The sequence below is a fragment of the Diutina rugosa genome, assembly GCF_008704595.1.
Source record: "Diutina rugosa strain CBS 613 chromosome Unknown scaffold8_size298685, whole genome shotgun sequence".
Classification (NCBI taxonomy): Eukaryota; Fungi; Ascomycota; class Pichiomycetes; order Serinales; family Debaryomycetaceae; genus Diutina; species Diutina rugosa.
The window spans coordinates 211,543-235,483 of NW_022995114.1; the positions used below are offsets into that span (position 1 = coordinate 211,543).

General features: G+C 53.4%; 6 protein-coding genes across 6 annotated transcripts; all 6 read right to left on the reverse strand. All coding sequences in view use genetic code 12, as the record gives it.

Moving 5' to 3' along the window:
* Positions 1-750: 750 nt before the first annotated feature.
* UTP9 (Utp9p) lies at positions 751-2,283 on the reverse strand (the record flags this gene model as incomplete). Its single annotated transcript, XM_034154674.1, has 1 exon — positions 751-2,283. The coding sequence occupies one exon, from the start codon at positions 2,281-2,283 to the stop codon at positions 751-753; it is 1,533 nt and encodes a 510-aa protein (XP_034013196.1).
* A 1,506-nt stretch (positions 2,284-3,789) lies between these two features.
* DIURU_002064 (uncharacterized protein) lies at positions 3,790-5,847 on the reverse strand (the record flags this gene model as incomplete). Its single annotated transcript, XM_034154675.1, has 1 exon — positions 3,790-5,847. One exon carries the CDS (start codon positions 5,845-5,847, stop codon positions 3,790-3,792), a length of 2,058 nt encoding a protein of 685 aa, XP_034013197.1.
* Positions 5,848-7,109: 1,262 nt separating this feature from the next.
* WOR4 (Wor4p) lies at positions 7,110-8,321 on the reverse strand (the record flags this gene model as incomplete). Its single annotated transcript, XM_034154676.1, has 1 exon — positions 7,110-8,321. The coding sequence occupies one exon, from the start codon at positions 8,319-8,321 to the stop codon at positions 7,110-7,112; it is 1,212 nt and encodes a 403-aa protein (XP_034013198.1).
* A 3,891-nt stretch (positions 8,322-12,212) lies between these two features.
* Positions 12,213-13,676, reverse strand: ABD1 (mRNA (guanine-N7)-methyltransferase; the record flags this gene model as incomplete). The annotated part of the gene is made up of 1 exon (XM_034154677.1): positions 12,213-13,676. The coding sequence occupies one exon, from the start codon at positions 13,674-13,676 to the stop codon at positions 12,213-12,215; it is 1,464 nt and encodes a 487-aa protein (XP_034013199.1).
* Positions 13,677-15,568: 1,892 nt separating this feature from the next.
* On the reverse strand, positions 15,569-16,243 carry DIURU_002067 (putative serine hydrolase; the record flags this gene model as incomplete). Its single annotated transcript, XM_034154678.1, has 1 exon — positions 15,569-16,243. The coding sequence occupies one exon, from the start codon at positions 16,241-16,243 to the stop codon at positions 15,569-15,571; it is 675 nt and encodes a 224-aa protein (XP_034013200.1).
* A 428-nt stretch (positions 16,244-16,671) lies between these two features.
* DIURU_002068 (uncharacterized protein) lies at positions 16,672-22,932 on the reverse strand (the record flags this gene model as incomplete). The annotated part of the gene is made up of 1 exon (XM_034154679.1): positions 16,672-22,932. One exon carries the CDS (start codon positions 22,930-22,932, stop codon positions 16,672-16,674), a length of 6,261 nt encoding a protein of 2,086 aa, XP_034013201.1.
* Positions 22,933-23,941: the final 1,009 nt, after the last annotated feature.

A 23,941-nucleotide genomic window follows, 5' to 3' on the forward strand; every position in this document is an offset into this window, starting at 1 on the left:
CATCCTTTGCAAGGAATGATGGGGCTCAGGGCTAGGTGATTGTCTTTGTCACTCCCACGGATGAACTCGGAACCTATTGCGGGTGTAGCTGGCGTAGTTAATCAATGATCAAATGACTTCTTTAAGAAGTCTCGTTTGTCTCGTCAGTTGTTGCCTAAAGGGACTAGGTTGGGGCCAACGCAGTGGCGGCTATAATTTACGTTTGCTTGGTGGGGCCAGTGACGGGTTCCAGGGCGGAAAGGTGGCCTCAGTTTCGACCTGCCCTGTCACCACTAGTGGCAATGGTCGAGACCAGGAACAAGGTTTGATCGACGCGAGGGGCCCTGATCGAGATCGAGGGGAATTTGCGGTGGGCGGATACATTTGTTGTAGCGTTGCTAATGCCGTCAGAATGACCCTATTGTCGTTGCTTTTGTGGTTGCCAATAATAATCGAGTGCCAGAGATAGACTCTCGCGAGTCGTCAACAGGGCTTAACGTCGGAGGCTTAACTTCGGAGGCTAGGGGGCATTGTTTAAGCCTTCTTCAAGGATTTTTGTGGGGCCTATTTCCCCAACAATAACTGACCAACAATTGCTATCAGTCAAGATCGTGTGAGGTTTTTTTTTTTTCCTTTGAAGAAATTGACATCGTCATTGGGCGTATCCAATGTTGAAATTTCACACTAAAAGCACTAATGCTGGTTATGGCTGAAAGTTTCCCATTCGAGTCGTAGTTGCGTTTCTTGTCTATTAAATTTTGTACCTATCACCTACTCGGCCTCGCCGTTGGCGTACTCGATGTCGGCCACCGGTTGCGGCGCTGGCACCTCGTCTTCGTCTTCGTCATCGTCCTCTTCCTCTTCACGCAACTGGCCCTGGCAGTTGAGAAGCTGAAGGCGACCCTGGAGGGCAAGCAAGTGCGAGAGCACCTTCATCCCTTCGTCCAACCCCAGCTGGAGTCGCTGGAGAGTGGGAACCACCAACGGGTTCTTGGCGAGGGCACCTCCGTGCAAGAGCAACAACCATTTAAGCCAGGTGGATAATGACAGCAGCAGCAGCAGCGGGTCCAGAGCCACTTCTTCGGCCACAGCTTCGAAAAGCGGGGCAGGGACAGGTCTGAACCGTTTGACGGTCTCCTTAATCACGGTATCGTCGGCGCAAGAAGCGCAGATGGCTACCGATTGGGTCGAGTCCTCATCCAACGCCGCCACGAGTCGCTGGTGGAGTCTTTCGGGAGTGATTTCAGCACCATCGACAACGCTACCGTTCGTCTCAGGGAGCTCAAGAAGCAGCAGACTGCGTTTGTCTTCCGGTTGAGGTTGCGGGGTGGGGGTATCGACGATGTATTTGCCGGGTTTTTCGTCGTCCCACTCCAAATCTACCAGGACTGGGTCGATCCCTTGGTACACGACTGCCTTTAACCCGGTAGCGTGGTGGTATACTTGCAGCACGGGGGTTTCCGTGGACCATCTCCACTGGGGGCGCTCATTTGTGGCCAGGTCGATAAAGTCGAGGCGGTACCCCGATACCCCACCAGTGCCACAAACAAACAAGTAGTCGTAGCCAGCTTTGTTGACGGTGGTCAATGAGGTAATATCCAGTAAACCAGACACGTTGTAGGTGGCGTGATTAAGGGTTTCGATGTCGCGGGCTTGCACCCTGTCAGAGTTGGCAAAGACAATCGTCAGTATTCTCGCCAGCTGCGCCACCAGCGTCGGGGCAAAGTCTAGCAGAAAAGTCGGATTGGCTGTCTTTCTCGTAGTCTTGTAGATGCCAACACTGTCGTCAGCAATAGCACAAAACAGTTGAGGGGTCGGTTTCAGCAGTTTCTTGGGCGCGTTCACCGCGAGCTCCTTAAGCAAGTTGGCGGGTTCTGAATTGATGGTGAGCCCCGTAGGACCACTAAGAGTGTATTCGACCAACTTGGAGTCGGTGGCCCCCCATACGGAGTTGATTCCTCGAGCGATGGCGGTGAATTTGGGGGTGTCGATATCGATGGGCAGCGGGCTAAACACGCGAGACTGGCCCAGCAGAAGCACACACCACAACATCGGCAGTGTATTGGACAGTGATGACGGCGACAGCAGGCCCTGCTTGCGTTTCTTGTTCAGAGGAGCGGCGGGTTGTAGAGGCACCCACACCGAGTCGATGACGGCCTCATCGCCGGCGAGCTCGTACCGGTGTTGCGGCGGTTCAAGATGACCCTCGGCCAGCACGCTCCCTAGCTGGACCTCGTTGCGCCCGGCCTTAGCGATGACGTTGGCGTAGACGTCGTTGTAGACGTAGCAGGTGACCCCAGCCATGGATGCGATAGACGATGCGATGAGCGCGATGAGGCGCGGTGAGCACCCAGGCGATAGAGGACGAGTGAGACTACAAAATGCCACCGACAAAACACTAGGATCTGGTGAGATCTATGGTTATTTATGTTGGTAGGAGTGATTAGTGTTTCAGGTGATGGTGTGGGGTTGCCTGATTCTAGGGATGAAACGTGTTTGAGCACTACAGTAACCATCACGCATAGGATGATAAATATGGTTGTTTATATCGACTATTAGTCCTCCCATCAGGTATTTGTTGGGTCCACTTGGTTCATTAAAAGCCAGAATACGTGATGTGTACTAGATTCCCTTGATCAACCTCTCTAGAATCATTTGGCTCGGTTTTCTAACAGGAGAAAGATTCGTTTCACAATATTGTTATCTCCGGTGAGTGATCCGGAATAGCGAAGCTGGTGTCGATAACAACATTACACTCTGACGCTGGACCTCGTCAAAACACACTCATCATTCAATTGAGGAGTGACTGCGCCAAGCCAATTTCATTTCTATTTATGCAAAAGTGTCACTTGATGTCGTCTGCAAGCCTGGGATTGTGTCTTGCCACTAAGCGTGGCCAATCTGACGTACCCTCCCATGCATCAACAAAATGCATCGGTGAATGCTAATTGAAAGGCACATCCTGTGGATGCATAGGTGGAATTTGCGTGAAGCCGAGCATCGCTTCAAAGCCAACGTGGGTAAGCGAAGCCAAGCACTAGCATGTAAACAAGTGATCAATCATCACACCATTGCTAGATCCAGTATGAGGTCTATTTGCTTTTTCTCGGTAAAGTTTGGTGCTCTCTTGAAAGAGTCACAACCTTAACCTTAATCTACACGACTTTTCGTTCCATTGATAACACCCCCTCTTGAAATACGTACCCGGTGTTATACGTACCAAGAGTTATCGCCTCAGGTCTGATCTTGCTTCAATGGCTATTGTGCATGTATGGCCGTACATACCATTAATGCGAACCACCCTGCGCCAAAATAGGCGTGAATTTGATTGGAAAAAGCGAATTAAAATCTTGTACGTCAATGTGTCAGGGCATGTAATTGAGTGGATCTTGTGGTCTAGGCAGACTCTTGTGAGCCACTGATGGTGCGATCTTGTGTCATACGGACAGCGATCGGCTATCACGTCTAAGCCCCTACCAGCGCTGGTGGGAAAAAATATACTTTGATTGTTGAAGTCATTAGACTGTCAGGTGGGATTGATTTATCTGCTAGTTGTAATTGGTTTTCTGTCATTACTTAAGGTTATTACGTATTCGCTTAAGTTATACCCGCGGTAAGTGATGCTAATAATGGTAAATCATCGCGACATTACTGTGCTCAGACTTTTCAAAAGATAACCAAACCGATGAAATGCATTCGACAGCCAACTTCCGAGCCCTTTCCACTCGCTAATGAATTCTCTGTCACCGCTACTTCGAAGTAAGGCTTAAAGTTGGCGTCATCACGACGTTACGAATGAGGATTCACATCTTACTTCTTCTCTTGCAATTCGATCATTTGTTGCACTTGCAACTTGCACAACTCCTTGAGGTCGACGATGTCGGCGCGAAGCTCTTCCACTTGTTCCGTCTTCTCTCCAAGCACTTCCAATAGCGTCAACTCCTTCGACTTCATCTTGGCCACTTCATCTTCCAAAGCGGCAATGCGATTAGTTGGGTTTTCTTCTGATTGGTTCTGTTTAAGCAGGTCAAGGAGTTGAAGCAGCACTGCGTCCTTCTCTTGTGCAAGACGAGCGTTATCATCTTTTAAAGTGGCTAATTCCACCTCCAATTGACGAATCAGCAGCGCCATTTTATTAATCATTTGAATATGGGCGTGGCCACCACGAGGAACGTGCTCGTCTTCGGCCATCGGCACCAGCGACCGGCGAGAAAACAGGTCAAACTCGTCGTCAGGAGTGATGGGGACCAGTCTCCCGATCTCCGGAGACTCAGGCGGAGGCATAGCATCGACCCCATCGAGAGAGGGCATGGGCGCAAAGCTATCTTCAATTGATGGCTGGTGAGTGAATGCATTAGGGGCTCCCGAAGTGGCAGTGGCAGCAGCAGCGACGGCATGCTTCGTTTTCTCTTCAGCCTGTTCGAGTTTCAGTGCCAACTCCTTACGATCTTGAGCGTGGAGCTGTTGCACACGTTCCAATTTACGTTTCGTCTCAGCCACTTCCTCGTTGCGATCATTAAGTTTTGATTCAAGCTGACTAACTTGACGTTGTAGCAGGTGCACTTGAGATTCCGCTTCACGTTGACGTTCAGCTGATTCAGCAATTGATACATTAGCGTGCTTAAGTTCGGCTACCACTTTAGCTTTAGATTTCACTAAAGCGTCATGCTCTTGAGTGATATGATCAATCTTCGCCAAAAGCCTCAGTTCTAAAAGCTTCCAGTTCTCCTGAGCGGCGTCGTATTGTGCTTGTAACGATGCGAGCTTGGCGTTCTCTGCAACCACGGGATCACTCTGTTCGCTAGCCAGACGTAACGCCTCGATCTTCAGTTCGAGGCGACTGATTTCCACCTGCTGTTCACGCTTAGCCAGCTCTACTTGTTGTTGCAATTCAGCAATGCGATAATCACGCTGTTTGAGCTCGCTTTGGTGTTGTTGGCGAGCCATATCGGCGTCTAAACGAGCGTTTTCAAGCGCCGCTGCCTTTTGGCGGTGAGCAGCAGTCTCTTCGTCGTAAACGGCTTGAAGTTCGCGGTGTTTAGTCTGCCATTGGGACGCATTATCAGTGGTGGCAGTGAGCTCAGCTACCGTCACCAGTTGCTGAGTGTAGGCGGAGATGAGGTCGTCGATGCTAGTAAATTTGTGGACTTTCAACACGTCTTCCAATGCTGCCAATTGCGTCAAAGCGTCGTCCAGTTTCGCCTGAAGATCCTCGACTATTTGGTTATGGTCACGTGCCTCAACTCGAAGCTTTTTTATAGTTTCGTTAAGTTTCAATTCCTTCTTCGATAACGCTTGTCCCTCGGCCATAAGCGCATCGATCTGTTCGTCCTTAGCCTTCAATTTCGCCTCCCATTGTTTAGACGATTGTGATGCCGATTCGAGCTCGGCAATCCGCTTTTTCGCCTCTGCCAATTGAGCCATTAATTGAGAGTTGGGGAGGGTAGGTACCAGTGTGGTGGGTGCAGGCGACGGCAGTGGCGACGGCAGTGGCAGCGCATCAGTCTCCCTAACCTCCTTGGCTTCTTTATTGGCTGAAGAATCCTTACCGTCTGTCTTTGCCTTAGCCCTGGTCTTAGCGGCAAGTGCTAGCCGTTCCTGTAACGTGAGCCGCTTCTTCGGTTTAGCTTCTGGCTCTGGTGATGCTTCAGATTTGGCTTCAGGCTCAGGAGACTCCCGTGGCTTGATCTCTGGTTCTGGTGAGGCGGTGGCAGCATTAGCGGCTGTACCCGTCAGAATCGTCTGATCTGTTTCGTCTTTCGGGGTAGTATGATTTAATTGGCCTTCATTAGTTTTTGGAACCTCAGTTTGGGAGGTATCGGCCGCTGGTGGTGGCGGAGACCCTGGGGGAAGGCCCTCGGCACTCATGACGTGGTCGCGATCGTGGGCTCTCGCGGTGTGTGCTTACCTCAGCGATGGCCCGCGGCGGAAAATCCTGTGCACGCTACTTACAGGTTTGACAGAAATCCGGGTACAGATTGACGCGATGCTAGGCCCTGCCACTTGCGGAGGCTAATGCCTTCGGATAAATTAAAATTAAAATGGGCTTAGTCGTTGTTCCCGTGAGGCTTAGCGGTAATTCACAGTTCTACCCCCACCCCACCATTGACCCCCCACTAGTACATGGTGCCGTGCTGATAAAGTCGAGGCACAAATGCCGTGGACCGATAGCGACCGCCACAAAATAATTACCGGGGTGCCATGTTAGTCTTCTGAGGCTTAGAAGCGAGGTTACGAAAGTACCGTAACCGGTCTCGTAAGTGGGACCTGTGGCTACGATGACTCTTTACGAGGGGATTGGAGACCCTTAAGATGAGGTATTAGGGTTACTGTGAATTGAGCGTTTCAGCGTGGCAGCGGCATTTCCGCCTGCCTCGACTGGCACCACAGGGCGCTGCCGGCGGGGGTATCTTTGTGGGCGAGCGTTGCCGAATTTAGCACGTCAAACCGGCGTATTTTTCCGGTGCTGCCGACGCGCCGTTGGCGCTGAGTCATCACTCAAGCGGGTAAGGCAATTGGGTCTCTCAACCGTTGCTGTTTACCGCTGCTACGTATGTCGACGACGGTTAGGGTTAGGATGTCGTCCGGCCTCCCGTGTTGCGGTTTCCCCACTCCCGGAAAAAAGTAACTACATATTCCTTAGTCATCGTGGGGGAGATATCACCTCGGGTAATTTAGTCAGGTGTTTTAGTCCTGCTTAGCGAGGAACTCCGCTTTTTGCTCCCCCTAGTTTACATGTATAATGTGGGTGGTTTCGAATTTCACCCCCTCAATCGTAGCTTAAAACTAAGATGCTCGGTTATGCAGCCCTGGCATCCGCATAAGCACAGGGCGCGTTTTCAATGGGCTAATTCCCAGACATGGGCTATTGTTCAAATTTAAGCTCGGAGCATTTGCCACCACAATTACCACTGAAAAGAAAAGGGATTGGCGTAGATAACAGTCGAAATAGAGTTTCTTTACCAGGGTTTGTTTAACGGTTTGTATTAGAATCTATGGGATACGATATAGCGCTGGTTACAGGCCTTGTTTCAAGGGACTATAAGCAGGGCATGCAAGCAGACAAGCCAGCGACGGGACCTTAATAATACATGCAATGATATGAGACAGCAATGACAAGAGGAGGTGGCTCAGGGCGTGGCGTGGGCCAGGCGGGCGCTCTCGGGCTGCGCCGGCAGGTGGGTCGCCAGGGGCGCGTGGGGTGGTGGCGGCACCAGTGTTGGCGGCGGCGCCACCGGGGGAGCGCCGCTGGCGCCAGGGTTGGCCACCGCCGGCGGCGCCACCATCGGCGCCCCGACGGGAGCGTAGTAGATGGGCGCCCCGCGTTGGAACGGGTGCGCCGCCGGCGCCGGCTGTCCGTAGGCTCCCGGAAACATGTAACCGGGAGGCGCAGGCTGGCCAGCAGCCGCGTGGGCAGCGAGCACCGCCTGCTCGGGGACGTACCCGGGGCGGGCGCCGTACCAGTAGTTGCCGGAACTGTAGGCGGCGTCGGCAGCGCTGACTACCGGCGCCAGCGCCCCGGAGCGCTCGTCCTTATTCTGGAAGTCGGCCTTCAGCTTGCGGTGGCCGTGCTTCTTGGTGACGATGTGGGTGTTAAGATGGTTGAGCGACCCGTACAGCTTGTCGCAGCCGGGGAACAGGCACAGATAGAGGCGGACGATCTCCAGGTACCGGCGCCGGTAGCGCCGGCCGCGCCGGGCTTCGTGGGCAGCGTAGTCGTGAGGGTCGCCGCCAGGAGCGCCAGGGGCGCCCGGCACCATCGGGTACGGGTACTGAGGCGGCGCCGCCGCCATCGGGTAGTATACTAATGGCGGTTGCGGCATGTGGTGAGCGGGCAGCGCTCCGGGAGCGCCCATTTGGCCGATAGTGCCGGGGGCGCCACCAGCGGCGCCATGAGAGGCCATAGGAGCAGCACCTGGGGCCATGAGCGGGGCCCCTTGAGGAGGGAGCGCAGGCGCCAATGGCGCCGTGAATGGCGGCGCCTGGCGTTGGCTTTGCGGGTACATTGGGGGCATCGCCATCGACGGCACCGCCGCGGTAGCGGTAAGGGGGGCGCCGAGACGGGGCGCCACTACGGGCGGGACTGCTGGCGCCGCCGAGACGGGAGCGCCAGCGCCAGCGGCGCTAGAAGTGGTACCGGGCGAGTTAGTAATCGGGGGCAACCGCTGCGGCAGCAGCGCCAGGGGCGGCGCGTGCGGCAGCGACAGCAGCGGCGCCGGCAGCGACAACGGCGCTTGGGACGGGGGGACATCGGCGGGGGCAGCGGCAGCGGCGCCAGCGTTGAGAATAGAGTTTATCGACACCTTATCCAGTTTGGGCGAGGTGGAGGTGGACTTTGACATGCCATAGATTGCTGACGCCGCCAAAGGGGGAGGGAGGATCACTGCGGACACGATGGCGGGCTGTTTCACGGGTGTGGGCGGCGTGGGCGCCTGAGGGAAGGAATTGGCGGCTGGCGGAGACCGGAGACCAAAAACGGCTAGTAGCTCAGCGGGCGAGGCACTAGCAGGGGGGATGCTCTAATGCTTAATAAGCACACAAGCAGATAACGCTTAGCAGAGCTGGGGGCGGTGGTCTGGAGGTAGGGGGCGAAGAGACGGCGGCAAACAAGCACTCGGCGCACGAAGGAAGGTCAAGGAAACAATGGCGTGCGAGTGGCGGTGGTGGGGATGCTTTTTGTGAGGCGCCGATTTCGGGTAGGGGGTGTGGGTGGCGAGATGTGGATGTGGGGATGGCGGGGCCTGATACGAGTGGTGAAACGAATCGGTGACGAAGAGGCGGGGGGCGAGGGGGTTTTATGGGCGGCAGAGACACCCGATTTTATATTTTTTCGTATGTGGAGAGGGCTCTGTAGAGCGGAAGGGCTACGTCGGTGAGCTGGGGGAATTATTTTGTGCGCCAACGGGCATTCTTTGCTGATACAGGGGATAATATCGGAGGGATAGTCGGCAGAAAATAATTTCGCGCCCCCATCGAGATATTTTCTCGCGGGGGCGAGGGGTGGTGCCAGATGCGAAATAATATTCTCCATATCGCATCTCGGTAGAACACCCGCCCAACCAGGACGACACCACCAAACGACCATCTCGCCCACCAACCCAAAAGCCAAATCCAGCCGCTAACTACCCTTAAAAGACCAATAATGTTCCCTGGTTTAATTCTTCAATGACTGGCTTTATTTAGTTGCCTCATACCTGCTTTAGCTGATATAGCAATGCTAAGCTCTGTTTCACTAAGGGAGCCGGAAGGCAGCACCCCTCAGGGGCCCCCAACGCTGCTCCAGTGGGCACGGGCACCCGCACAATGACTCCAGGTGGTGAACACTGCTGCTTGTAGGGTTAGGCATCTCTGGCAAAAAGCAGAATTCCTGGCCCGTTGCAGCACGGGTGTTTATTGTTGGGGCGATGGGACGGCTGAATGCCCCCGAATGCGGGCTGGACCCTAGCTGCCGCGGGCGTGGCGTTAGCGAGGTGTACGCGGGTCGCGACTAGAAGAAAGTATAGTTATCTAAGCTAGTTCTTCAGGCAGGAGTCGCTAGTGGTTTGTGGCCTCTACTTTAGCTAGCTAATCCTGCCTGGGGACCTGGGACAAAAATTGACGTGGGTTAGGCGGCTCTGTCCGCGGAAAACTCCCCGCTGCACTGCGGTAATTCGTTTGTGGTCCAAATAGTGGCCTCGCGACCGCTATCGTCGGCCCTGGCAATTACGAGGCAGGCGTCGGTGTGGTGTCTCGTCCTGGGGATGCCGTGACCTTGAGCAGAATTTTGTTCTCGACGGTCACTCATTCCGAGCGAATATGCCTGGCCAGCACGATATTTTCCCGTATTTTTCTCGGTGTCTGTGGGCGGGCTCGGCGACAGCGGTGTACGAGGAATGTAGCAAAAGTTGCCGCTAGTCTTGCCTGATGCGGTGGGCCTGGCCCCGAACCCTGCGGGAATGGACTTCCGGTAGCAGAGCAAAGGGCTAGCCTTGACAGATATTCTCTGCAGAGCTAGTCCCTGTAAACAGATGGATGTAACTTGTAATAGACGAAGGTCATCACTAGTGGGTCTAAGGGTCATCGTTGGTAATTTTCTATTTACATTGCTGCGCTGGCGGGGACGCTAACCGAGCTCTCGCCCCTTGGTACCTACGTCTGGGTCCGGCGATGCTGGCGCCCCGAAAGCGCAACGAAGCATTACCCGTTTGAGACGGAATTACCCTCGTAGCGGCATCGCGAGAGAATGCTCATCGGCCCCGGCCTCATCTCGGCGACGCCTTGAAATCCTCGGTAGAATGTTCTTGGGTTTTGTGCTAGATTCGCCGTTGCGGGAGTATGCTACGACGTGCCGGGTTGAAGCGGCACAAGAAAATTCGTCCTCTGTAGCCGCCGGCTAATCCGCTACTAATCCAAACAAAGCGGCTTCCGTGTTTGTTATTACTGGGGTGTCGCCTATGGTTTTAGTTTGATGATGATCGCCATCGCCCTCGCTTAAACTTCACTACCTCGTGATCAATTTCTTATGGGTGCCCCCAATTACTAATTGCCAACAATCGTCTGACCAATGTCAATGTGATAAAAAGCCCTAAAAGGTGATTGTTCACATTTTGGCAACAGCAAGACCAGAGTGAGCAATGTTTTGCCGTGGTGGTGGTTGTTGCATGTCGACCTGAGTGAACCTAAATGACCTCTTACGGAGACTAATGGGGGAAATAAAAACAGATGGTCGTGAAAAAGGTTAGTTTCAAGTGGATACTACTGCTGACGTTAGGTTTCCGGCTGCCCCCGTCGCCTCGTGTTTCAAACTGCTATCGACGTTTTGTCACGATGATGAACAAAAGGTGCATTCGACCAAAACATCGCCGCCAAATTGGGGCTAAAAATTCCGAAATCACTAATGAAGGTTTAATCCATCTATTTGATCCACTACACTAATTTGGGGGCGGCGAGATGACATACCCGTGGACTATAAGCAATTGAGGTTTTTCCCAACTATGATATGTGTAACCAGTTGAGTATACTTTGAGGCCATATCAAACCTTCTCAGCTACACCAATCAATTTTTTGTGTGTCGTTTCACAAAGTTGAGGTAGAGCAACTCCGTTCCATAAGTATATGTCGACCTCTATGTGATTTATTAAGTTGTCGTCAATTACCCAATGAAGGATCCACCCCAAGAGCGAACCGAGCAAACTAATTTAAAAATCATACACACAAGCCCAGTTGATCTTCCACTTATTTGATCAATCTAGTATCAGACTCGGATACGCAATTGCGCTGAATATTCCAAGATCGGAAGGCTGGATTTTCTTCAAAAAATACGAAACTACGAGACAAGCCACCAAGGGTCAATATCAAGTTATTTTACACTCCAGCGGAACCGCAGCTTCGCCTTGGCATCGTCATACACTGCTCATGAAAATTCCGTACCCTTCAAAATTGGGCAATCTCAAGCGACACCGGCGATCTCAGTTAGCCACGACTCATCGTCTATCTACCGATACGCTGCCGGCTTTTCCCCACGACGGCATCGCTTGCACCATCGGCAACGGTGCCAACGGCTGTGATCTCGCTTACCAGTGCCATATCCCACTTTGAGGGTGATTAAGCGAGGCGGAAATCGTCGCAAATATTTTATCGTCTAATTGCCTCCCTACAGCGTAGCGAGCATGCAGGTGCTCTTTGTCTGGCGGCAACGTTGACAGCACGATTGCGCAGGGCGAGTGGTGTATTTATGTCAGCCAATCTTCAGGTCAGCGATGGCTTAGGGTGTATCTGAGGGGGTGGTAGCAACGAGACTTCGTATTGGCGGTGGTTTGTTTTGGCTGTACTCTGCGCGACTCGAGGCGACCTTAAGCGACGCGACGAAATTTAGTGTAAAACGAGGTCTAGAGGCAGAACTATCGAGGTTTAGCTAAGCAATACGATTCGTTAAGGCAGTCAATAAAGTGCCGAGTTTCGTTTCATTCAATCTCTAATTTTGGGTTTAGTTTTGGGAGGCAATCGTGGGACGAATCATCAAAGTGGGATCAATGACGAGGCAACAGAACGAGGTGCGCAGCAAAGCAAGACATACCACGTAATATCTACCAGTAAAGTAAGGTACTATAAGACTAGTTCAATTAATTTCGTCCATCTAGCAGTCCTTTTAAATTCTTTAATGACTTGTTTCGTGAGTGATAGTGTCTCAATACAATTTTCTAAAAGTATGCAAAATTGTCGAAACTCTAGATTATGTGATTATATGATATAGTTTACCCCACCTTTTCAAAGGCAAATGCTAAGTAAAATGCCACCGCCTCCTTCATCAGCCCTTCGACACCGTACTTGCCGTCGTCGCGCTGCAACCCTTCGATCAAGTTGCGGTTCAACTTGGAGAAGTACTTGGGAATCTCAGCGGCAAACATCTCCAAGAAGTTCTTCTTGTACTTGAGCACGAGCCCGTACTCCTCGCACAATGCCCGCAACGTCTCAAACGGCACCACGTACTCGGGGACGTTATCGACGGCGTCCTGTAAGAAATAGTCGTACCGATTTCCAAACGGCGGCCGAAACACCCCGTCAACGGGCGGGTGGTTATCAAACGTCACGCTATAGATGTCGTTACCAAATTTAACCCGATCGCTCAGCTCGTTCACCTGGAAATCCTTGCGGACGATCTTATCGCGGATGAAGTCCAGCGATGGGATAGTCCCCACAAACGTGCCCCCGGGCCGCAACGAGCGCAGCACGTTGACGAGAAGCTGGCGCACCTTCTCCTCCGTCTCAAACGAGTAGTGGAGCAGGAACTGGATCAGCACGGCGTCGACGGGGAACACCTTGTCCATGATCCCGGGAAAATTCGGCTCGAGGATCTGGGGGAGCTCCACTGAAAACAAGTCCCCCGTAGCAAAACACGCTTCAAAATTGTACCGTCGCGGGTCGCGCTGGCTGTGCGGGCCCGGCTTGAACCGCGCCTTCTGCTGCGAGTACCGGTGGAATGCCTCGTGCACCAGCTGGTCGGAGATGTCGACGCCTATATACTGGTCGACGCCCACGAATTCGCATTTGAATAAGTCGCCCCCTTTGCCGCAACACAAGTCCAAAAACGTGAGCGGCGCGTCGGGGCGCCGCTTGACGAAATTGCCTAGAAGCATATACTTGATGACATTGTTAAACGTCCGCAACCGGTATATCGGCAGCTTGGTTCGCGAGCCCTGGATTTTCAGCACTTTCGTGCGCTGGTTATAGTGCTGGCGCACGATCAGATTGATGTCGCGGTCCTCGCGGTTCAGGATGTGGGACTTGAACGTGTGGTAGGTCTGGCGCTGTTCTCGCGGGTGGTAGTAGTCCGCCGGGGCTGCCTGAGGGTTGTAGCCGTTGAGGACGTCGTCGACGGCGTCGGGGTCGCGCCCGCGCCCCTGGGTGTGCCAGTAGAGCGCCTGCCGCAGTAGTTTCAACGGGCGCCGGGCGCCGGCGCCGTCGCTGGCGTTGCCACCGTAGGCGCCGTAGTCGGGCGCCACCACCAGCGCCCGCGGCGGCTTCGTCGTGGCGTAGGCCTCGTACTTGGTGGCGATGTGCGACCGGGTCAACCACGCGGGGCCCTCGGTGGTGGCGGCGGCGGCCAGGTACACCAGCATCCCCTGCTTGGGTCGCTGGCGGGCGGTGTCCCGGCGCAGAAACGCCACAACCTCGGGCTTCTTGTCGTCGTCCTCGGGCTTGGGGGAGGCGCGAAGCATGGGGGTGCGCCGGCGTGGTGCGCGCTCATCAGGACGGAGGTTGGTGCACTAAGGAAAGGCGGAACCCCAGCCCCAGACAGACACCGGGCCACAATGGCGACTCCTATAATACGATGCCTATCCAACAATGGCGCGTGACGGAAGCACACCGGGTAGCGTGACCTCGCACCACAAATATGGGGAAATAAGCGTTTTCACAACTACCGCAGTTAGCGCTATCGTCGGCGCTACCCTGGCGCCCGGCGCTGAGGGGATAGAGCCGGCGCTAGGGCGATCCACGGCCAACGATCTGCTTTCTCTTCCGTAGATCTGATTCTTTCCCCATATAGTTAGACCTCCGAGCAGGTGAAACAGGACGAGGACAATGGCGAGATAGTCCCATAATTATCAGGACAATGGCGGCGCGCCCCGCCACGCCCTGCCTGGTGACTATTGAGCGACCAACCAACCACGACAGCCCCATATGAGATTAGGCCCCATTAAGTCAGCGCTATTGTCTCTAAGAATGGCGCTGCAGACACCTCGTGTCGCCCTATGACGAACACGCGCCTAGCAGCGCTAATGGGGCGCCTCCAGATAGCCGCCGCTGCGGGCGCTCGAGCAGTTGTGGTTGCCTGTCCTAAATCGTGTTAAAATTCATGCGCCCCGCTGCGCTCGTCCTGCGCCCGGCGCTCCCAGTTTCCTCATCGTGCCTGGCACATTTCACCGCGGCGGCGCTGCCTGCGGTGGCGGTGACGGCACCCCCAAACCGCCGGGCCATTGTCGCCGCCAATCCCCCTCGGGGAATGTCTCAGTGCTCAGGTTGCCGTTTACGCTGGGAGAATGCTGGAAAAAATGCTCGCTGGAACTGAGGGCAATTATAGCCTATTTTGTCGTCGATACGAGGTGTGCCCCGATCTAGACTCTAGGCATCCCTCTACCCATGCTAGCAATTCGTATCGCGGCGCCCTCGAGCGCCGGCAAGCGCCCATCCCAGCGCTGGTGGCGCCCCTGGTAATGCTTGCGTTGACATAATTATGGCGCGGTGACACCCCTAAAAACCAAAGCGGCTGTTCATCGTCGTCGCCTACGCTGGTATACGTCACCCGGCCCAATAATATTATCCCTATATCTGGTGGACGGCGCCGCAGCGGGCCATCACCAGTGAGCGCCTGCGGCGCCTAACCCCCCAGGGTATCGCCCACGGGGCGTGCGTATGTCGCTATCTTTTCGCTGCTGCGAGCGATGCCGCGCTGCGGAAAATAACTTCCTGTGGCCACTGGGCGATAACGCTGACTTACGGCGGGTTTCACCGCCGACAACGCCGAGACGTCCTCCGTAAAAGCACCCGCCCACCACCGACATTCCTCGCCGGCATTTCAGGTGTCGTATCAGCCGGGGATCGCCCTGCGGGCGAACGGAATTTGGCCTACTCACCCCACACCGCTAGCCCTACTGTAGAAGTCTGTTGCAGCACCGATGTTTTCCTTGAGCGCGGCTTAGAGCGGCTTTTCCCCCTGATCCCCAAGATGATCTAATGTCTAAAAGCCTGTTTAAAGCTTGGCGCCGTTAGCGCTCTAGTGGCGCTAGGCGAGCGACTAAAAGGTGTCTGTGTCTCAGGGGCAATTTAGTGTCCGCCCGAGCCCGCAAGCTGCGGGGGCTGGATAGGGAATTCCAGCGAACGGCTGGCACCCAACCTACCTACGCTGTCAGTGGCGGCTGTCAGGGCTCGCATGGAAGTTATCGCTCATGCTCGTCGCCGCTAAATTATGTCCGAATTAGCCTTGCCCTTACGTAATCGTATAATGTTTCCTATTTAGGCGAGGGCGCACGCCCCCATAAATCAGGCTACAATGATCCTAAGCCGATCCCTTCGCCCATGTTTTTTTTCCAGGTTTCTAGCGACCTAGGCTTCACAACTTGGTGTCGGCACTACCGACTCTACTGACCACCTGATCGATGATGTCGGTGGCCTGAGGCACGTCGTGGCCGCCTCGCCAAGACACCTCGGTGGCTCCCGGGAAGAGCTTGCAGAGACCCTGGGTGCCTGCCGCCGGCACCACGAAGTCCATGGTGCCGTACACCACCACCACTTTCGTCGGTACCGTCTGACTGCCCTCAAAGTAGTGGGCAAACTCGGGGCCAAGCTTGAACCCCAGAATACACACAGCGAACCTGAAGGGAGTGAAGTCGGGGAGCGCTCGCGGCAAGTAGCAGGTGAGCATCGCCGCCACCGAGCTCCCTTGGCTGAAGCCCATGATGCCCACGTAGGGCCCGTTCTTTTTGATATAGTCGACGATATAGGCCATGCTCTCCTCCAAGCCTGCTCCCTGGGTCTTGGCTCCCGGCACGTAGTACCACCAGCACCGGTTGAGTCCCCGGGCGGTGATCAGCTGCCACTTGGCCTCTTTCTCCTTGTCGGTGCGCCCAAGACTGGTAAACACGCCTTCTTTCAGGGCAATGGTGAGGGGCGGACTCACGTAGTCGAGCTCGTAGCCTAGACGCGCCATGGCCGCTTCAAGCGGTTGCAGCCGCTTCCGGAGCCGCTCGGCGTTCTGAAGGAAGCCTCCAAGGTATAACACTTTCATAACAACAGGTTTTTGAGCTATTGCATCTTCAGAAGCTTTTGCCTTTGTTCATATCAATTGCCCGTGCACATGCTAGTGCGGGGTGACTCCGAGACGAGTGACGGTACGTGCCATCAGAGTTACACTGAGGGAGGGCTAGTCGGATTTATAAACCTATCCACTGGAAGCAAATGCAGATATCGATCACAATCTTGGACCCCGTTGCTGTCGCCAGGAGTTGGGTTTCGCCTTTTAGTATTGTTGGGTGGTACTGTCGCGAAATCTCACATGGCGGTCGCCTAATTCCACAGGTGATCGCCAACGCTCCCCTGCTTAACTATATTAGTATTGACTAGCCACCACTGTACCCCGCAGACCTCAAAAGCTTCTCTCAAGGCACGTGCATTAGATCAAAAAACTCTATTTATATTAATCATCACTCGAAAATATTATTGTCCACCGGTGGCAGGGGGAGACGGGGTGTCGAGGCAAATACGCTTCGCCTCCAGACTACCATCTGAGTCGTCAGCGGGTCGTTTGCTGGGAGCCGCAGCTGCCACCATCGGTTGGGGAGGGTGGCCAGTATTAAGTTGGAGCCGCAGCTGGCCAAACCCGCTGGCTTGGAGTGACACGAGCTGGCTGTCACGCTCGGCCTGGGCCATGGCTTCCGCCTGGAGCCGCGCTTCCGCCTCGGCTTGTCGTCTCGCTCCCTCACACATCTGCATTCGGGCTTCAGCTTCTTCCTCTCTCCGCTTCACTTCCGCTTCCAACCGCGCCCTCCTTTCGGCTTCGACCCGTTCCCGTTCTTCCCGCTCCGCCTTCCGCAACGGCAACTGAGTCTTCACCCACTTGGTCAAGTCGACATTCGGCTTGATTTCGTCGATCTTTGGCTTCAATTGCTTCGCCAACTCGGAAGCCACGGGGTAAAGCTCCTTTTTAGCCATCCGTTTCGGCGGCTCGCTGGATTCAGGCTTCGGTGCTTGCGGCTCAAACCATTCCCAGCACTTGAGGAAGAGCATGGCAATGGTGTCGTCAATGACACTGGTGGGACCAAACCCGTTATTCAACTTTTTCATCTCAAAGATGTGACTCAAAAGTAACAACACCTCCTCCAACTCCTTCGGGATCCCGTCCTGTAAAAGCTTTTCGATGAGCTTAGCACTCTTGGGACCGATCTCCGTCGGCAGAAGCTTCATGAGCCACGCCTCAGTGTAGCTGTTGTCGCGCAACTCGAACCCAAACGCCTCTCTCAACACCGCGTTGAACAGCTGGCACACCAAGTCCCAGGCGTCGTACAAGTTGATCATCGTCGCATTCAGCTTCTTCAACCGCGGGAACAATACTGAGAGCTGCTGGAGATCTTTGGTGGCCGTCAACAACCGCACGTAGAGCATGGCGTACTCGTACGTGTAGTAGAAGTGTTTACCACCCCGTTCGAACTCAGGCTTCCAGATGTTCATCAACAGCTTCCCCGACGTAAGCAGACCGAGAGGCTTGAGTGCCCCCACCGCATCGTCAAGCTCGTCAAACAACACTTGCGCTTGGCGGTACTTGGGACGGTGATGCCAGTTGAGCTTGTCGTAAGTTTCAAGAAGCTTCAACGCCTGGACGATCTTGCGGTAGAATGTCTGTTTGGCAGTATCCTTAGTGGTGGTGGTGATGACAGTGGCGTCATTGCTTGTAGTGGCTGTGCCATCATTCTTCGTCTCACCATTCTGGACAGTCTCGGTAGGTTTTTCCACAGCAGTTACTTTCTCTGGTGAAGCGGTTACCTTCTCTGGTGAGGTAGACAGTTTAGGGGTAATGCGTTGGTGATTGGCATCCACTTCGATAATGTCGTCATCGTCATTATTAGCTTCATCTTTGATCTTCTGCGGACTAACTGTAGGAGTCGGGTCAGTCAGATCAATCTCGATGATCTCTGGAGTAGCCTCCCGTTTGGTTTTAGCCACGTCTCCTTTATTAGAGTCTTCAGGCTTCTCCTCAGACTTGTCCTCATCATTTTCCTCTGGTGTAACCTCACGCTTGTCCTCAACCTTTTCCTCAGATTTATCCTCGGCGTTTTCTTCAGGTTGAACCTCAACTTTGTCCTCGGCTTTTTCCTCCAGTTTGCCCTCAGCCTTTTCTTCTCTGACCACTTTCCGGCGACCACCTCTTCTTGGTTTAGGCTCGTCAACAATCCCCGTGATCACTTGGCCGACAACTTCGTCTTGAGCTAACCACTTCTCCGCCTCTTCAATGCTGAGCTTATCTGCCTTCACGTACTTGTATAACGTGACCACAAGCTGGTAGTGAGGCTCGACAATACGGTCACCACCGCCCTGACTGTCTTCGTGGGCCAACTGACTTCCCTGGCGGATGGTTTCAAGCACCAACTGAGTCGGCTTATCCAACAGCTTCTGCACTTTAGCCAAGTAGTAATAGTGTTCCCATTCCTGGTCGTCGGCTTGCACTGCCAATTGAAGCAATTGTTGGATGATTTTCAAGAGCATCTTCGGCGGCGCCAGCATCCGTTCCAGCTCCGTGATGAATTCGGGTGGTTTGTTGAACGTGTTGATAAACCGAGGCTTTTCCAACACTTTAAACGCTAAACCGTCCATGGGTACTTTCACCGCCAGGTACAACTCCTTTGCGAGCCCCAGCGTGAGCTGTGCAATTACTGCGCTCTGCTCCATCTTAGGGCTATGGCTGATCAAATTAATCGCCATGAAATACGCGATAAGCAGCTTACGTTGTAAGTTGGCAGTGACCTCTTTCCGTTCGGGTGTATTGAGTTTATCAGCCGTCCAAATGACGTCATCCTCGACAAGAAACCCATAGGCCTGACCGAGAAGCATCCACGACTCAAACCGGGTCGGGTTATACACCAAGTCGTACCTCAAGAGGTCAATGATAGTTTCCAAGTCGACAATGCGCAGTTGCATACTCTTTTTCTTGATTTTGTACTGGGCAAACATTGCTGCTGCTTGACAGTAGTAGAGACCCAAATGCAGTACTTCCGAGTGGTTATCCTCGACGGTGACAAACTCTAACGGTTGCCATTGGCAATACATCGCCATTTTGAGCACGTGAGGAGTGAGACGAGTATAGTCCAAAAACCAATCGAGCATTGCTTGGTTCTTCGCTAACGCCCGCGATTTTTCAAACTCGGGTTTGCCAAGCACTTGATAGAAGTCGTCGATGATGTTTCTCATTTCATGCTTCGGCGGATGAATCAACGAGTTACGAGCGAAGCATTGCGGGAGGATCACGCGAGCTAACTCCAAACAGGTACCGCGATCAAGCACTTTCAGCGTCGCTATTTCGGTGTCGTGGGACTTGGGTGCTTTGCCTTCAATCGCCACCAGGTAGTGGTAGCGACAGTGGATGATCTGAGCCACTTGGAAGCGCGAGTTGGGGTCACCGGATAATAACTGTTGGCCCACGGCTAAAAACACGCCCAGGGCGGCCAGACAGAGACGTCTCAGCCCTAACAAATCGTGAAGCATCAGGTACATCTCGATCTGGACCTTTTGCGGAGCAAACACCACCACTGCCGTCGCCAAATTGACCAACACATCTTTCAATGCCTTAAAGCTCTTCGTCAGCTGGGTCTCCACTGAGTGTACTCTCAGACTGTAGATCAGCGCTTCTTCGTGGATGGAAAACATGTACACCCATTCAAACAACCTAAGCGTGTGGCGGGCTACTTCCTCCGACGCCAGCGTCATGAGCTGCCACAGCCGTGGAAGCAAGTACTTGAACAATTGCACCAACGTTGTGCCTAAGCTGCCGATAACGGTGATCACCGAACGCGGGTCGTGGCGAGCATTAGCGTCGTCAAGGTAGGCGACCACTGCCGCGGCAAATTGAGCAAATCCTCGCTCGAGTCGTTCACCTTGGTCGCCGTAGACCCCGAAAAGAATGCCCCACAACAGCATCGTCATGTCGATCAGCAGCCGTTCTAAAAACTGGCGAATGGCAGCGATGGTCTGGTCGTCGTCGTCGTCGCTCAGCTTTATCAATATCCGCTCAAGAAGCTCCACCAGCTCGCCGCCATCATGGGCGAGGATTTTGGTGAACATTGCAAGCACACTGAGTGTGGTGGCTTCGGCGTCGACGGCTTCAGGCAGCAACAGTGGGATCAGCGGGTAATTAGGGTAGGTGACCGAGATCCGTGTGGTGGCATTTTGCAAGTCTTCCACCACCAGCTTAAGCACGAACGCGTTGTCGGGAGCGTAGATGTTGGGACACTTGTACCGATGAATACGTGCCCAGGCAAACCGCTGGTAGAATTCGGGATCTGTTGATGAATCAAGCGTTTGCTCGAGTTTCGCTTCCCACCGATCCGTGAGGTCTCGCAACTCAAGTGTCGATACCCATAATCTGCGTCCGGCCGCTGATGAGTCCACCTGGTTTGGTTTCCGCTCAAGAAAGCTGTTGACCAACAATTCGTAGATACCAATCATTGATTCGAGTTGTAAACGAGAAGCACCTTCGTACAAGTGGCTGTTTAATTGAATCACCCATTTTTCCACTATCTCGTAAAGCTTTGGCGACCACTTGTACTCGATTGCTGGTTGTCCCAAAAGGTATGCGACCATCGTCATTTTGGCATCGAGATAATGCATTCTCTTATCGTTGATCTTAACCACCACTTCGTTTACCCCTTCAGTTGTGAGGAAAGGTACTTGTCTAGTAGATTGCTCTTTTGACAGAGCGAAACCGGAGATCACGTCAAGCAACTTGGTGCGGTCAGCGGTGCGAGCCAGTTTATCACTATTGAGAAGGGTGGTGGATAAGTTGGCCGTCCACTTGTTCAACGCGTGGAGGAAGCCAGCAACGTACGCGGGCAGTTGGTCAACATTGACGACCCACTCGGCAACATGGACTCCGGTTTCAGTACTGGTTACAGCCGAGAATTTGCGGAAAAACTCAGTTGACTCAACAAACCATTCTGGTTGTAACGGCACGTTGGGAGCTTCCGTACCCAGATCACCACCACGAGCAAGCCGTTTCAGAGCCCGCATCGGTTCCAGTAACGGTTCTTCCACTTCCGTAGGTTCCACCACATCCGGCTGGGGTTCTTCCACTTGGGGAGCAGGAGCCGTGTCTTTTGGTTCGACTTCTACTGGCTCAATGATTTCCGGTTCGTCGTCGGCAGCGATTACTCGTAGGTTCACCCGTTCCACAGGTGTACCCAGAAGCCAGTATAGGTCAACTGCGTCTCGTTTACCACGCTTTTCCTTGACTAATTGTTCATCCATGAGTGCCAGTCGCGTAGCAGCATCGAACTGGTCAACCAACGTAGTCCAATCAATACCTTCAAACAGGTCGGAGACATCAGCAGCAACGTCGGTGACTTTACAGCCACCACCAGGCTTGTACACCCAGGTCTTAGCGACGACTTTTTGGGTCTTGGCGATCAGCTCCTGCAAATCTGACTTCATGCCGTCCAAATAGCGGTATTTGGCATCAATGCGTTTGATATTAGCATCATTAATATCAGCTTTCTCAAGGTAATTTTTCAATCTGGTGAGGGCAGCGACAGCTTCGGGGTCTTCGCCAATAAGACCCATGACATCATCCAGCTCGGTGGGACCACTAAGTAAGTAGTCCAATGCAAAACGAGCAAGTCTCCATTCGCGAAGATAGGCGTAGAGTTCGTACATCGTGTACAAGAGGTCTTCGTCACCTTCATCGTACACTAACGCAATGCAAAAGTCGTCAATGACAGTATAGAACATCTGGCGGAACTTCTCGGCGGTTTCCTCTTTCAGTGGCGACTCGCAGAGTTGAGGGATAATACCGTAATCACCCTTAGTGATGGCATTATAGATTTCGAGATCTTGAGGCGGAGGCGACTCTTGTTCGTCGGCAGTGACATAGTCATCGCTAGAGTCAACTTCCATTGGTTCAACGACCGAGTCCGGCTTGACCGATTCAGCCTCAACGTCGTCAGCCTTGACGTCGTTGGCATCACCACTAGCTTCAGTTTTAACTTCAGGGTCAGGCTTAACTTCAACAACGTCGTCGTCCTTATCAACGTCCATCAGATCATCCTTATTAGCAACGTGGCCATTGGTATCCTCTTGTTTCACCTCAGCCTCTCGAGTATCGTTGGCATCATTAGTGGTGCCATTAGTCGCACCATTGGCTTCAGTGTCTTTGTCCTTTTGTACCTCCTCTTTCACGTCCACAACATTATCATTAGTGTCCTTGTCATCATCATTAGAAGCGACCAGTACCACTGAAGATTCCTTACCTTCCTCCTTTACCAGGCGGTCGCCAGAGTCTCCTCGCAGTTTACCCTTCCCGCCTCGGTGGGGGCGCTTAGGCATATCCGCCTCATTGGGAAGCTCAGGCGCCCGCTGATCAACGAAATGACGAAGGATATCGAGGAATAACATCCCCCGATTACGGAATAAAAGGTGGCGAAGCCGTCGGACGTTTTGCAGGAGGAATTGGAGGTCGTCATTCGCAGTATTGTCACCGCCGTTCTGGAGCCCTCTCACCAAAGACTCCTCCTCAAAATAATGGTTCAGCACGATCTCGATCCGAAACGCTGCCGCATAGGTGTCGTACGCCTTCTGGAGGTCGCCCCGGTGGTGTAGGTCGAGCGCCTGCTGGTAGAGCTGGATCGCCTGCTCCGTCTGGAGCTCGCGGGAGTGCTCGGCGTCAGCCTCCTTTTTGTCGTCTTCAACTAGGTTTAGCGGGTGGAACGACGACATTCGCCACGTTTGGCGTTATGGAGTTGGGGTGGGGAAGGTGGTCCGATGATCCGACGCCAGCGACAGGGGGTTAGTGCTACGGGGGATGGCGGCGCTGGCGCGACGTAGAAAAAAGGCGGTAGAGGCACTCAGTAGAGCCCGCTCACTGACGAGGGGGCGAATGCCGAGCACGTTTGCCCCAGCGAAAAAAGGTGGCCTCAAAGCGAGCGTCGACAAAGTGCGACCTCATGGTTGCGAGCACTGGACAACCCCACGACAACAAAAGATTCCATCACGATGGTTACCAAGATGTCGGCAACTTCCTCGATTTCTGGAAAATGATCAATCAATTAAATAGCGGGATCATTGATATGCTCAATGACTCAATTTCGGTATCCAGCCACCTCAATCTCTCACCCATTGCACTTCAACACTGGAGATATCTTCTACGCGCGTGACGCGCCCCCTGATGATGCCACTCGTATTAATTATGTTGCCACCGAGAACAAACGGTAGTACTTCTCCTACTGATAGCACATATAAACCTCTCTACACGATAATGGTAATTGGTGAAGGGCTATAGTCTATGATCCATGTTTGGATCGCATGGATCTTGTGGTTTCATCATCAGTGAACTCCAGCTACTGAACGCGTCATGATGGTAAAACGTTAGAGTAATGATCACACAATCACGATAGCCATGACTCAAAACTCCCATAGCTTCATAGTTTGGAGCAATTTGCAGAGCTGTATTTACAACACCTCAAGCACCACGCGTGATCGTTCAGTGGCAATGATCACCAACTCGTCCTGTCTGCACCCTACCAATTTGGAGAGATGATTGATGCTTGAGACATTCCCCATAGGGCACTTCCAGTCGGCCCTAGATGTAGGGCTCGCCTGAGCGCCAAGCTTTACCATGGCAAATGCGGGGAAAGCGTCATCACCAAGCGGGGAACAAACGTGGCACAACTAACAAGAAGTCCACCATTAACCCATCAAACTTTGTCATATTAGATCGATCTCACTC